Consider the following 11,670-nt stretch of genomic DNA (forward strand, 5'->3'; position numbering starts at 1 on the left):
ATCCGTACACTAATTTGATTTTTAAACTAAAAAACGCTATTAACGGACTGGAACTAAATATTTTTAACTAAAAACCCGATAAATCCAATCATGGTATGACCGGATCTGATACCTAATAATAACCGTCCGAATTGACTGACCTTGCCAATTATTGGTGTTAATTATAAGGTTAAAAAAAGTTGGTAACTCTTAACTAGCAAAATTAAAGATATTTTAATATATTCCTACTCAAATATCCCATAAATTAACTATTCAAATACTTCTGTTTTTATATAAAAACAGACATTTCAAGAAAAACTAATTCAGGAAAAAAAAACATTAGTAATATTTTTTGAATTTAATAAGAATTTCTTATTTATTATACAGATGTAATTATATTAAATTAGAGCTCTAAGAATCTCAATTCCAAACCTATACTTATAATTACACAACATATAATGTACGAAGTAAACATAATAAAATAAAATAAATGCAAAACACATATTACATAATTCAACCGATCTTCTCCTTAATCTCCTCATTATCATTTATATTATTAATACCCTTACGCTTCACAACTTGCTTAACCACCTTCTGGTCCACAGTCTCGTAACATTTCCTAGCTTTACTCCTCATACTTTCGTCAACCCTCTTTATCCTCCCTTGGTTCTTTACATATATCACCGGAACACTCAGCCCTCCTACTATTCCTGCCATTAAAAAAACAAAATCAGAGGTGGCCCAAGGAACGAAACATTTTCCATGATTTCAATTCTGAATCTTTTTTTCTCGGATATTCAATCTATTTAGTTTGGGAGTTACCTATGTACGCAAGGGTTAAAAAATCAAAGAAGCTCCCGACGTAAGAAACAAGCAGCAAAACAGCAACAACTCTGACAAAAACGAACCATTCCCTCTCTGCAGAAACATTAAACATCCATCTAATTCCTCTTTCTATTACTTCTTTTACTGAATTTGCTGTCTCCATTGTTCTTCCTTCTGATATCTCCATGCCTGCTGGTAATTTCGCCTCTTCTCTGAAATAATTAATTTAATTAACCCATATTTACTTACTAATAATTAACAGTAAAAACCACAGAACAAAGCACAGTAAATAATAATAATCCTTACTTGCGGAAAAGCCTAACCAGGTTACCATAGGTAAATAAAGAAGTAATTATAACCATGGCTGCCCAAGAAACCACAGTAACAAAGTTGAATTTGTAAACATCAAGTAAAACCCAGGTGGCAGTTGAAATTACAAGGACTAATATGCTCAACTTCTTTTTCCTCCATAGGAATATATCTCTAGGAGTATCTGCACCAAAGGGATGAAATTGTAATTTGGAAAGAAGAGAATGATTAAATAAAAATTATTGGAATTACCTTACCTGAGGAGAGGAAGGGAGATTTTGATGTATCGTGGGACATTTTGGAGGTGTTATTATGAAACTGGGATTTTGAGTGCGTTTTTGTTGTTGAATTTCTCAGGTAATAATATGTTACACGTTTTAAGAAACGTGGAGGCCGTAGATATGAAGGCTTTGTGGTCATGTTTTTGTAATGACACGTCGTTTTTGCATGCATGGGTTCGATGAAATTCAATTGGGAAAAAGAAGATTATCCTCAGACCTTATTACTTCCAGATGAATCCTCTAATTCTTTATTTCAAAACATCAAAAATCATTTATTTTCGTTAGCTAGTTTTGAATAGTTCAGAATAGACTATTTATATTTGAAATTTTGTCTTTTATTATTCAAAATGAGATTTACAGTTTTTTTCAAAGGTAAAAAAGCATCTTGACCCGCTTTATCTTTTATTTCTGATTATTTTATTTTCTGTTACATTAAATTTTCATTTATAATTGACCAATTTGTGAATATCTAATATAATTAAAAAATATTAATAAATTCATTAAATTAATTAATTTTGGTTATATTGATTAATTGATTATTAGTAATGAAATATTTTAATAAGTTTGGAAAATATAAATAATGTAGATGAAGAAATAAAATTTGAAATTATAAATTAATTAAAGTTGGTTTGAGTGGTAAAATATCTTAAATCCTTTAACTTAAATTTTAAATTCAAATTCTAATGTATGTAAAAAGTTTTAATTTAAAAAAAAAATCTTCTATAAAGATACTTACCTGATGAATCTCTATAGGAAAACTTGTACCGAATGAATAAATAAAATATTAGTTTCTACCTTTTTTAATTTGTTAATAAATTATGTCAGCTGCTAAATGCCGTCCTCAAATTACTTATCACTCTCTTCATTTGGACTTTTTTTGTCATCCTCATAATTTTGATTAAAAACTAAAAATTCTTTCTTTAAAATCATAAACCCGAACAACAATAATTGAAATTATGAAAATAATAGATGTGTAACAACCCGAACCCCGAAAATGGATGACTACGAACCGGAAACATTAAAATTTATATTTTTTTATCAAAGAACTCATGAAAATAATATATATTTTTTATGACGATTTTGTATTTTTTCATCATTAAAAATTGGAGAATTTTGCATTTTTTGTCACAAAAAATTGAACAATATAGTATTTTTCGTCACTAAAAATTTTACGATTTTGTACATTTCAAAATTTGGCCTAAACGGATGCCGCATCCATTCGGCCCATGGTGGGAACGGATGTGGCATCCGTTCGACCCATGATAGGAATGAATGCCGCATCCATTCGGCCTATGACAGGAACGGATGCGGCATCCGTTCTCACCATGGTCCGAACAGATGCGGCATCCGTTCCTACCATGGGTCGAACGGATGTCGCATCCGTTTAGGTCAAATTTTGAATTTTCTTTTAAAAAAATTTCCCAATTTTGAAAAAAAAAATTATGCCAAGAACAAAATTGTCCAATGAAAACGGTGATAAGTAATTTAGAGGTGGTAAATAGCAAAAGCCTAAATTATTTATCCTGTTTAAGATTGTACACACAGTATTTTGACAGCATAAAAGCTAAAGAAAGACAAAAGCCCGATGAAATAGGAAGGAATCCGAAGTTGGGCGGCCCAACCAAACTTTGGCTCTAAATCACAATTTCAAGCGCTTGAGATTCAAACTCAATACATGAAAGTGAAGAGGATGAGAAGAATGGGTGGAAATTTAGTACAAATTCATTTTTAATTTTAAATTATATTAAACTAATAAAATTATTATTTTTAATCTATTTTAAGAATTAGAGTTTATAAATTAGAGATTTAGAATATATTATTTAGAGTTTAGATATAAATTGGAATTTAGAATTTTTTTTTAATTATGGTGTAAAGGCATATTTAAGTATTTGTTATATATATAGAAAATAATCAAAATTAAGTTTGATGATCTGATTTAGTTAAAGTATCTGATATTTTGTCTCCTCTAATTCTAAGGTTTGGTTGTATTCCTCTTTTCCTTTCTCTATTGTAATATTTTGCTCATTAGTGAAATATTTTATTTAGTAGTGCCTACAGATATAGCAATATTGGCTGAACCTCGTTAAATATTAATGTTCTCTTTATTTGTTTTATACTTTAGATTTTAACTTGCTAGTTGTTTCTGCAGCAATTGGTATTAAACTGATGGTTTAAAAATGAAGCTTTGTGTGCCGCAGTTAGACTGATCGGTCAGCACATTAAAAAAGTTTTTCGTTGGGTTACGTTGACTACTCGGCAAATTGAAAGCTAGTGTTTGAAATCCCTTTTTGAAAAAAAATCTTAAATAATATATTATGACAATCGTCTAAGAAATCTGGTATTTAAGTGAGTTTGTGACTCCACTGCTAGCCTAAGAATTTTTATAGTATAGTTACTTGAGGAAAATTACTATTGGTGATTTGATCTGAGATTTTATGAAACACCACACGATTCCACATCGACAAAAATATCTACTATCAAGAATATGTATGTTAAATAGCAGAATTGTAGTGGAGATGTTTGATTACGGGCCATTTCGATTTCTGGCAAAATAAAAGTTTTGTATACATAGTTACAATAGGGTCTAGATATTTCCATCGAAGGAAATAAGTCAAAAGAAGTTGATGAGAAAGAATGGAAGAAATAAACCATTTAGCGTACGGTACAACTCAATCATGTGTGTCTTTCTGGAAAGCAAAAGTACACATTCTGTAAAGAATCTCTGCAAATGTGTTGTGGAATGTATTAGAGGAAAAATTCTTGAGGAAGAGCAGTCAGAATAAGGTTAAGAAAATATTATTCAGATTTCCATATATTTCTAATGCCACGATGAATGATCACATCATAAATTTCAATAAGCTTGTAGATGACTTGACGATTTTAAATTTCAATAAGCTTGGAGGTGGTTTGATGAATTTGGACATGACTTTTGGAGATGACGATCTGACATTGATGTTGTTGGATTTACATCGTGAGGAGTTTGAATTCTTGAAATTACCTTATTTTATACAAAAGTTGAAGTGTTTCTCGAGAAAGTTTGTGTAGTATTGTATAGCTAATAATGCTTAAAAAGTGTATTGTGCCAACTAAGATAAGTGCATCTTATCGTATCAAGTATTAAAGAGATCTTCCCTCAAAAATTGCATCTATAAATACTGATTTTAAGAACTTTTTAAACAAATTAAAATAGAAACGGTTTGTGATTTTAAACTATATGGTCTAAACTATTAAAATAAATAATTAAATTTAGGTTGGGTTCGATTAATGCATTTTTAACTTCACTAACAATTTCATCTAAATTCGTTTAGTAAAATTTAGAATACGAGAGACTACCACAAATGTTATTGAATCCTTTAGTGATTCGGTACATTCTTACCTAAAATTAGTACCTATTTAGTTATTATTTCCATTATTTTTTTCTAAATAATAAAATAAAAGTACTTAGTTAGAATTTAAAAATAGGTACCAAAGAAAATAAGTTAATTTCTACCGTATATATAGACTGATAAAAACAGTAAATATATATTTCATAAAAAGAAAAAGAAATTTACTCCACAAATCCTCAGAATCATTTTTTACTGTTTCCTTTAATATTTTGTTTAGTATATTCCTTTCAAAACTTTGACCTTTTGTCTGATTTAATAAAAATAAAAAAGCAAATTAGAGAAGGTAAAGATTTAAAAGAAAAACATGGAAAATAGAAATTGTAGCGCAACTAATGGGAATGGGTCACGCGGCGCAACCTCTTATTGCGTGTGGATCCCACTTGTCTTCTATTATCAAGTTCACCGCTACTCTCCCAATCCCATAGATCACGTGTACGCCATAATTTCCGACTTCCTTTCTTAAAAACAAGGGTGTTGTTATACTTAGCCACAACTTTTCACCTCCTGTCCCGTGAAAGGTGGAAAAAGCCTTTTTTTTTTTTTACTTTCCGATACACGGACGTGTGGCTATCACGCCTCATCATGTGATCGGACGTGATAGCCCCACGCCTCACCGTGTGGTTGGGCGTGTGGCTATCACCCGACCACACAGTGAGGCGTGGGGCTATCACGTCCGACCTCATGGTGGGGTGTGATAGCCACACGCCCACGTGTCAGGAGGGTAAAAAAAATTAGTCCGCTATTCAATTAAACCCGTAAATACCTGTTACGTGTTCAAACTACACAATTTTAATTAAAACTTGTAAAATACCATACAATTTTAATTAAAACCCGTAACAATAATATAAGTTCATGAATAAATATTAACTAAAATTAACAAAATAAAAATTTAACTAAAACTAACAAAATAAAAATTTAGTTAAACAAAATAAAATTTACAACATAAAAATTTAGTTAAATTAAAACTAAATTAAACAAACTAAAAATTACAAAAAATTTAATTAAATTTAACTAAATTTAATAAATATGCTAAAAAAATAATAATTGTCCATACGTCACACGGGCGTATGGACATCACGCCGTTACCTCTGGTGCGGCGTATGAACATCACGCCGCCGCACCACAGGTGATGGCGTATGAATATCACGATGTCGCTTGTGGTGAGGCGTGATATTCATACGCCGTCACCTGTGGTGAGGCGTGATGTTCATACGCCGCACCAGAGGTGACGGCGTGATGCCCATACGCCCACATGTCCCGATTCTGATTTCGAATAACAGCAAAATCCGATGTAAAAAACGTTCAAAAAACATCAAAATCAAACGGGAATACGTATCATAGGTCCCTTTCGTTGATAAATTAGTCCGGATCCATGTTTTCGTTGATAAATTAGTCCGAATTAGATTAAAGAGAGTTTAGGTTGTTTGAGAGGATTTGAAAATTCTAAGAATTGTCTAAAGGGTATTTTGGTCTTTTCACGGGGCTAGGGGTGGGAATTCAAAGCTGGGTATAGTAATTCGCTAAAAATATTAAGGGTAAATTACACCTATGGCCACTGAACTTTATCCATTTAATATTTTGGTTACTGAACTTGAATTCTTAACAGTATGACCATTAAATATTACACCTTTTAACACCGATGGTCACTCAACGTCTCAAAACGACTGTTGACGGTCTTAAAATAAAAATTTCAAAGAGGTAATGATGTTCTAATGAACTTTAATTCTTCAAAATTTTCGTTTTGAGGTCATTTAGGTAATTTTTGAGGCCGAAAAGAGAGAGTGAATTTATAGAGAGAGGAAGCTCCAAAAAATGTGATTTTGGAAAACAAAAAATATGGTTTCATGGTAAATGTCATTCTGAACAATTTTAATTCTTGAATATTTTCATTTTGAGGTCGTTACCGGTTATTTTGATGAATTAGTTAAAATTCAATGGTCACCGTTGTTAAAAAGAATAAAGTTCAGTGACCATACTGTTAAGAATTGAAGTTTAGTGACCAAAATATTAAAATAAATAAATGAATAAAGTTTAGTGGCCATGTGTATAATTTACCCAAAATATTAATGACATTAATTTTTATCTGCTTCATTACAATCAATTTAGGTAAAATCAGTCAAACTGTTCATAAGCTACAATACAAGTTTAATACATTAGTGCCTTTTGAATTTATCCAAAATAGAATATTGACTATCTAAACTTTATAAATATCTCACTAGTTGATATCATCAGATTCCTAAAGTTTTCCAATAAATGTAGATTCACTTCTTGAACTTTACAAATAACTCATTAACTCCTTAAACTTGTTTATTATGTAACAACTAAATACAAAAACTTATTAAACCTAAATTCTAAAAATAGGTCTTCATTTATTTGGGAGGTAATTTTTTCGCTTCTCCTACCTTCCAATCTATTATAAGAGTTAGTGTTGCAGGTTTGAGAGATTGAATGGATGAGGATCGAAAGTTAGTATTATGATTTTTGTATTTAGTTGTTACAGAATAATCAAGTTTGAGGAGTTGGTAAGACACTTACAAAGTTCAGAGATCTAATCTATTTTTATGGACAAGTTTAGGGAGCCGGTGATACGAAATAAACAAGTTTAGGGAACTGGTGAGACACTTGCAAAGTTCAAGGACCCAATCTACTATTTTAAACAAGTTCAAGAAGCTGGTGATATATTAGGCCTTAAATTTTTTTATTCAATTTATAAATAAACTGAGATTCAAACGATCTTAAGTTCTATTTATAAATGAGTCAAATTTGAATATGACAGAATTCCGCACGAAAGTTTAAGAGCAAATTTTATTAAAGATTTATGAATAAATTCATGACAGATTTGTAAGGAAATTCAGTTTAATTATATTTTTAATAATAATATTTTTATACATTATTAAACTATGTATTTTTATATAAAATTTTAGTTTTATATGTTTTGTAGTTTATGAATATAATTAATAAATGGATAAATTCCAAAAAAAAACTCTGTGGTTTTATGTTATTCCAAAAAAATCCTTGTGGTTTGTTAATAAAAAAAAAGGATTGTGGTTTGCGCCGTTACCCGAAAAATGGCTTAACACCGTTAAAGTGCTGACGTGGCACAGGGGTAAGGTTGAAAATTCGATTTTTTTTTTCCATCTCTCTCTCCTTTTTCCTTCTTCCTTTTTCTTCCTTCTTCTTCTTCTTCTCTCCTCCTTCTTCTTCTTCTTTTTCCTTTTTCTTCTTCTTCCTCCTTATTCTTCCTTCTTTTTTTTCTTTTTTTTTTTAAGTTTTCAGAAATCTGAAAATTTCCAGATTTCCGGAAATTTTACAGAAATCTGGAAAATTTCCAGATTTCTGGAAAATCCCAAAGTTTTCCTTTATTTTATTGAACCACAGTTTTGTAATTTACCTTTATTTTATGAAGTTTATTGCTTGGTTAGTGTCTAAAATTAACAATTTGCCGTCGACTTAATGTAGTAATCTCGTATCCGCCATGTATCTCTTCGAATTTCAATCAATTTCACTGGCCGGAAGAAGCCGATGCTAACAAAACGTCGTAGTTTTAAGGCGGTTCTTCTGTATTCTCAGCCACCGAAAACGCTACCGGAGCTTTTGGGCTACAGATAGGGTGGAAAATAATGAAGATAGTAACATTCAATGTCAATGGCCTTAGGCAGCGCGTTTCCCAGTTCGGCTCTCTCCTCAAATTGCTCAATTCTTTTGATGCAGATATTATTTGCTTTCAGGCAACAATTTCCTTCTAAATTATGTTTCTTGTGTGGTTCATTCTGAAATAGCTAAATTTCTATTGTCATTTTGGTTAATTTCTTGCTGGAACCGAATCGAACAGGAGACTAAATTAAGAAGGCAGGAGCTTACGGCGGATTTAGCCATGGCTGATGGCTATGAATCGTTCTTTTCCTGCACATGTACCAGTGAGAAAGGCCGCACTGGCTACTCCGGTAACCTGTTTGTGAAATTGCCTCAACCAATTAGTTTTTGCTTTCTATTTCTATTTCTAATTGTGATTGTTCTTCAAGATATTACAGGTAATTGGATTAGTTTTTCCAGGGTATTGAAGAATGGTGATTACAGGTATTCTGAATCCAGAAATCTGGTCTGAAAAATTTCAGAGTGTCCGAAATTAAAAAAAAGAATAGAGGAAAAAAAAAAGAAAAAGGAAGAAGAAAGAAGGAAGAAGGAAGAAGAAGAAGAAGGAAGGGGAGGAGGAAGAAGAGGAGAGAGAGAGGGAAAAAAATAAAAAAATAAAAAAAATTCGAATTTCCAACCTTATCCATGTGCCACGTCAGCACTTTAACGGTGTTAAGCCATTTTCCGTTTTTCGGGTAACGGCGCAAACCACAGTCCTTTTTTTTGTATTAACAAACCACAAGGGTTTTTTTAGAATAACATGAAACCACAGGGTTTTTTTTTGGAATTTACCCTTAATAAATTGTTTGTAAGTAAAATTTGTGAACAAACTTAATGAGTTGTTGATGAAAAAAATTCATTAACAAATAAATGAGCTACTCACGATCGGATAATTTTTTTTAATGAACCGAGTTTGAACTTGTCCTTTTATATAAAGTTAAGTATGAAAAGATCAAAATTCAACTCGACTACCATCAATATATTTTCATAAAATTAAATGAAATTATAAATTTAATTCATATAAAATGTAAGGAATAAAACTGAAATTTACCCTTTTCTAAGAAATTTTTGTGGATTACTATTCTTAACCACAAATTCCTACACTTAGCCTTGAGAAAAGACAAGACTACCCCTTCTCATATTTTTGAAAAACTCTTAGCCTCTCAAACTCTCTCAAATCTCAATTCATTCTTTAAAATTGATTATACGTGTAATGGCGAGCAATCCGTCATCCCCGAAAAGAGATAAGAACGACCAATTGGCTGAAGTCGAGGTATATTTCCGTTAAATTGTGGCTATCGGGGTCGGGGCGTATGAACATTACGGCCCACCTTGAGGTGAGGCGTAATGTTAATACGCCCCACTTTGAGGTGGGGCGTATTTTGCATACGCCCCTTACCCAGATCTCCACTATTTTGGTCTAGAGACCTGAAATAGTGGAGAATTTGATTGTAATGGATCTAATATTCGTTAGTTAACATTTGCAGGTTCCGTTAGAAGAGTTTGGAGGTGACGATGTCGATTACAATGGAGAATTTTATCCTCTACAAATGTTTCAAACTTATCAGGAAGCTGTTAAAAATGGGCAAAATAGAAGAGGATTAGTCTTGGCTTCGAGTTAACTATATCTTCTCACAACACCGGGACAAAATTAAAATGGATATTGGTTAAATGTGCCTGTGGTATAAAGACTACCCTAAGGAGTAAGGATATGGAGGAAGCAATACGAAAAAATACGAAAACAAAATATTGTGGTTGCAAATTCCAGGTGAAGGTTCTAGAAATCGGAGAATTAGGGGGTTGGGTGGTAAATGGTGTTGCTGGAGAGAGAGGAAAGCACAGTCATGGATTGGTTGTATACCCTCAGGGATATCGACAGATGAGCGGACTAAGTCCCGCTTCCAAAAAAATTGTGCATGAAATGAGTGCAGCTCAAGCAAAGTCGTGTGCTATATTTACAACGATTAAAGAAAAACACCTTGAGGATAACCCGACCCAAAGACATGTGTATAATTATAGGGAAAAAATAAGGACTGAGAGTTTTGAGGGTCGGGATGTAATCAGTCAGTTTTATCGGCTATCTCTATATATGGATTACATATATTAGACGCAAGCGGACTCGGTTATCAATGTTGTGACTCATCTTTTTATGGCACATCCTACTTCGATCACCTTGTTCTGATCCTACTACTTGTTCATTGGCATTGACATGCATTCAACATATAAAACAAACAAGTATAAAATGCAATTTTTTGAGATTATTGGGATGACGCCTTCTAACAAGAACTTCTTGATTGCCTATGCAATTATGAAGGATAAGACTGAGGGTAGCTATATGTGGGTTTTACAGAAATTGAGGCTTTTGCTCGGAGATGATGTTCATCCGTCAGCCATTTCTACTGATCGAGAGTTAGGATTGATGAGACCGGTTAGAGAGGTTTTTTCAGAAACCCATCATTTGTTGTATACGTGGTATATCAACAAGGATGTGGAGGATAGAGTAGGAAAACTGATTGGAATGAAGGAATATAGGGAATTTTTAAGAATGGTAAATGGAAAAAAATAATTGAAGCGCCGTTAGTTGCCCAATATAAGGAGGCTGTGAGAATAATGAAGGATACTAATACCAAATGGCCTCGTGTGATACATTATGTGGAGACGACATGGTTAGTGCATAAGGAGAAATTCTACCGAGCGTGGACGAACAATGTTTTACACTTAGGAAACACAACAATATGTAAAGTAGAGAGTGCATATGCACAGTTGAAGCAGTGGTTGAATTTATTTACAGGAACACTCGATACAGTATGGGCGAAGGTGCACAAAGACATTGAGACTCAGATTGATCCGATCAAGAAATTTTTTCTGTTATTAAATTTAATCTTTTTAATTGTAATAAATAAGTTTTTTAATGTTTTATTGTATATAACCAAATACTCATTTGTGGACTCAAGACGGAGAACTGCGGTGTCTTATTGCGGATTTCCTTTCAGCTACCTCGATCTTCACATCAGTGTCTGAGTCTACTGTATGGTGAGCGGGTGTGTATGGTCAGATTGAGTGTGGATGTGTTTAGCGATTTCGGGTGTGTGTTGCCCATGACTCATGGTATTCCTTGTGCGTGTGAAATAAAAAAACATATCGATTCGAATATGCCGATTAGTGTGGACCGCATCCACCCTTTTTGGAGAACTCTTGTTTTTGATGGTCTGAGTGACAAACCAGCTACTGTTCCCCTTATTAGTGATAGGTCCGAG

At 32.6% G+C, this 11,670-nt stretch overlaps 1 protein-coding gene across 1 annotated transcript; it reads right to left on the bottom strand.

The window, feature by feature from the left end:
• Positions 1-301: 301 nt before the first annotated feature.
• On the bottom strand, positions 302-1,510 carry LOC136230362 (reticulon-like protein B13). Its single transcript, XM_066019417.1, has 4 exons — positions 1,371-1,510; positions 1,111-1,297; positions 802-1,016; positions 302-689 (listed from the first exon to the last, which is right to left on the bottom strand). The coding sequence occupies exons 1-4, from the start codon at positions 1,408-1,410 to the stop codon at positions 493-495; spliced, it is 639 nt and encodes a 212-aa protein (XP_065875489.1). The 5' UTR covers positions 1,411-1,510; the 3' UTR covers positions 302-492.
• Positions 1,511-11,670: the final 10,160 nt, after the last annotated feature.

This window comes from Euphorbia lathyris, chromosome 5, assembly GCF_963576675.1.
Source record: "Euphorbia lathyris chromosome 5, ddEupLath1.1, whole genome shotgun sequence".
Taxonomy (NCBI): Eukaryota; Viridiplantae; Streptophyta; class Magnoliopsida; order Malpighiales; family Euphorbiaceae; genus Euphorbia; species Euphorbia lathyris.

Bases quoted from the DNA above. Each gene is read 5' to 3' on its own strand.
- LOC136230362 (XM_066019417.1), bottom strand. From the start codon at position 1,410: ATGTCCCACGATACATCAAAATCTCCCTTCCTCTCCTCAG. The intron at 1,017-1,110 runs GTAAGGATTATT...TAATTATTTCAG, and splicing joins CTGGTTAGGCTTTTCCGCAA to AGAAGAGGCGAAATTACCAG. The intron at 690-801 runs GTAACTCCCAAA...TTTTAATGGCAG, and splicing joins TTTAACCCTTGCGTACATAG to GAATAGTAGGAGGGCTGAGT.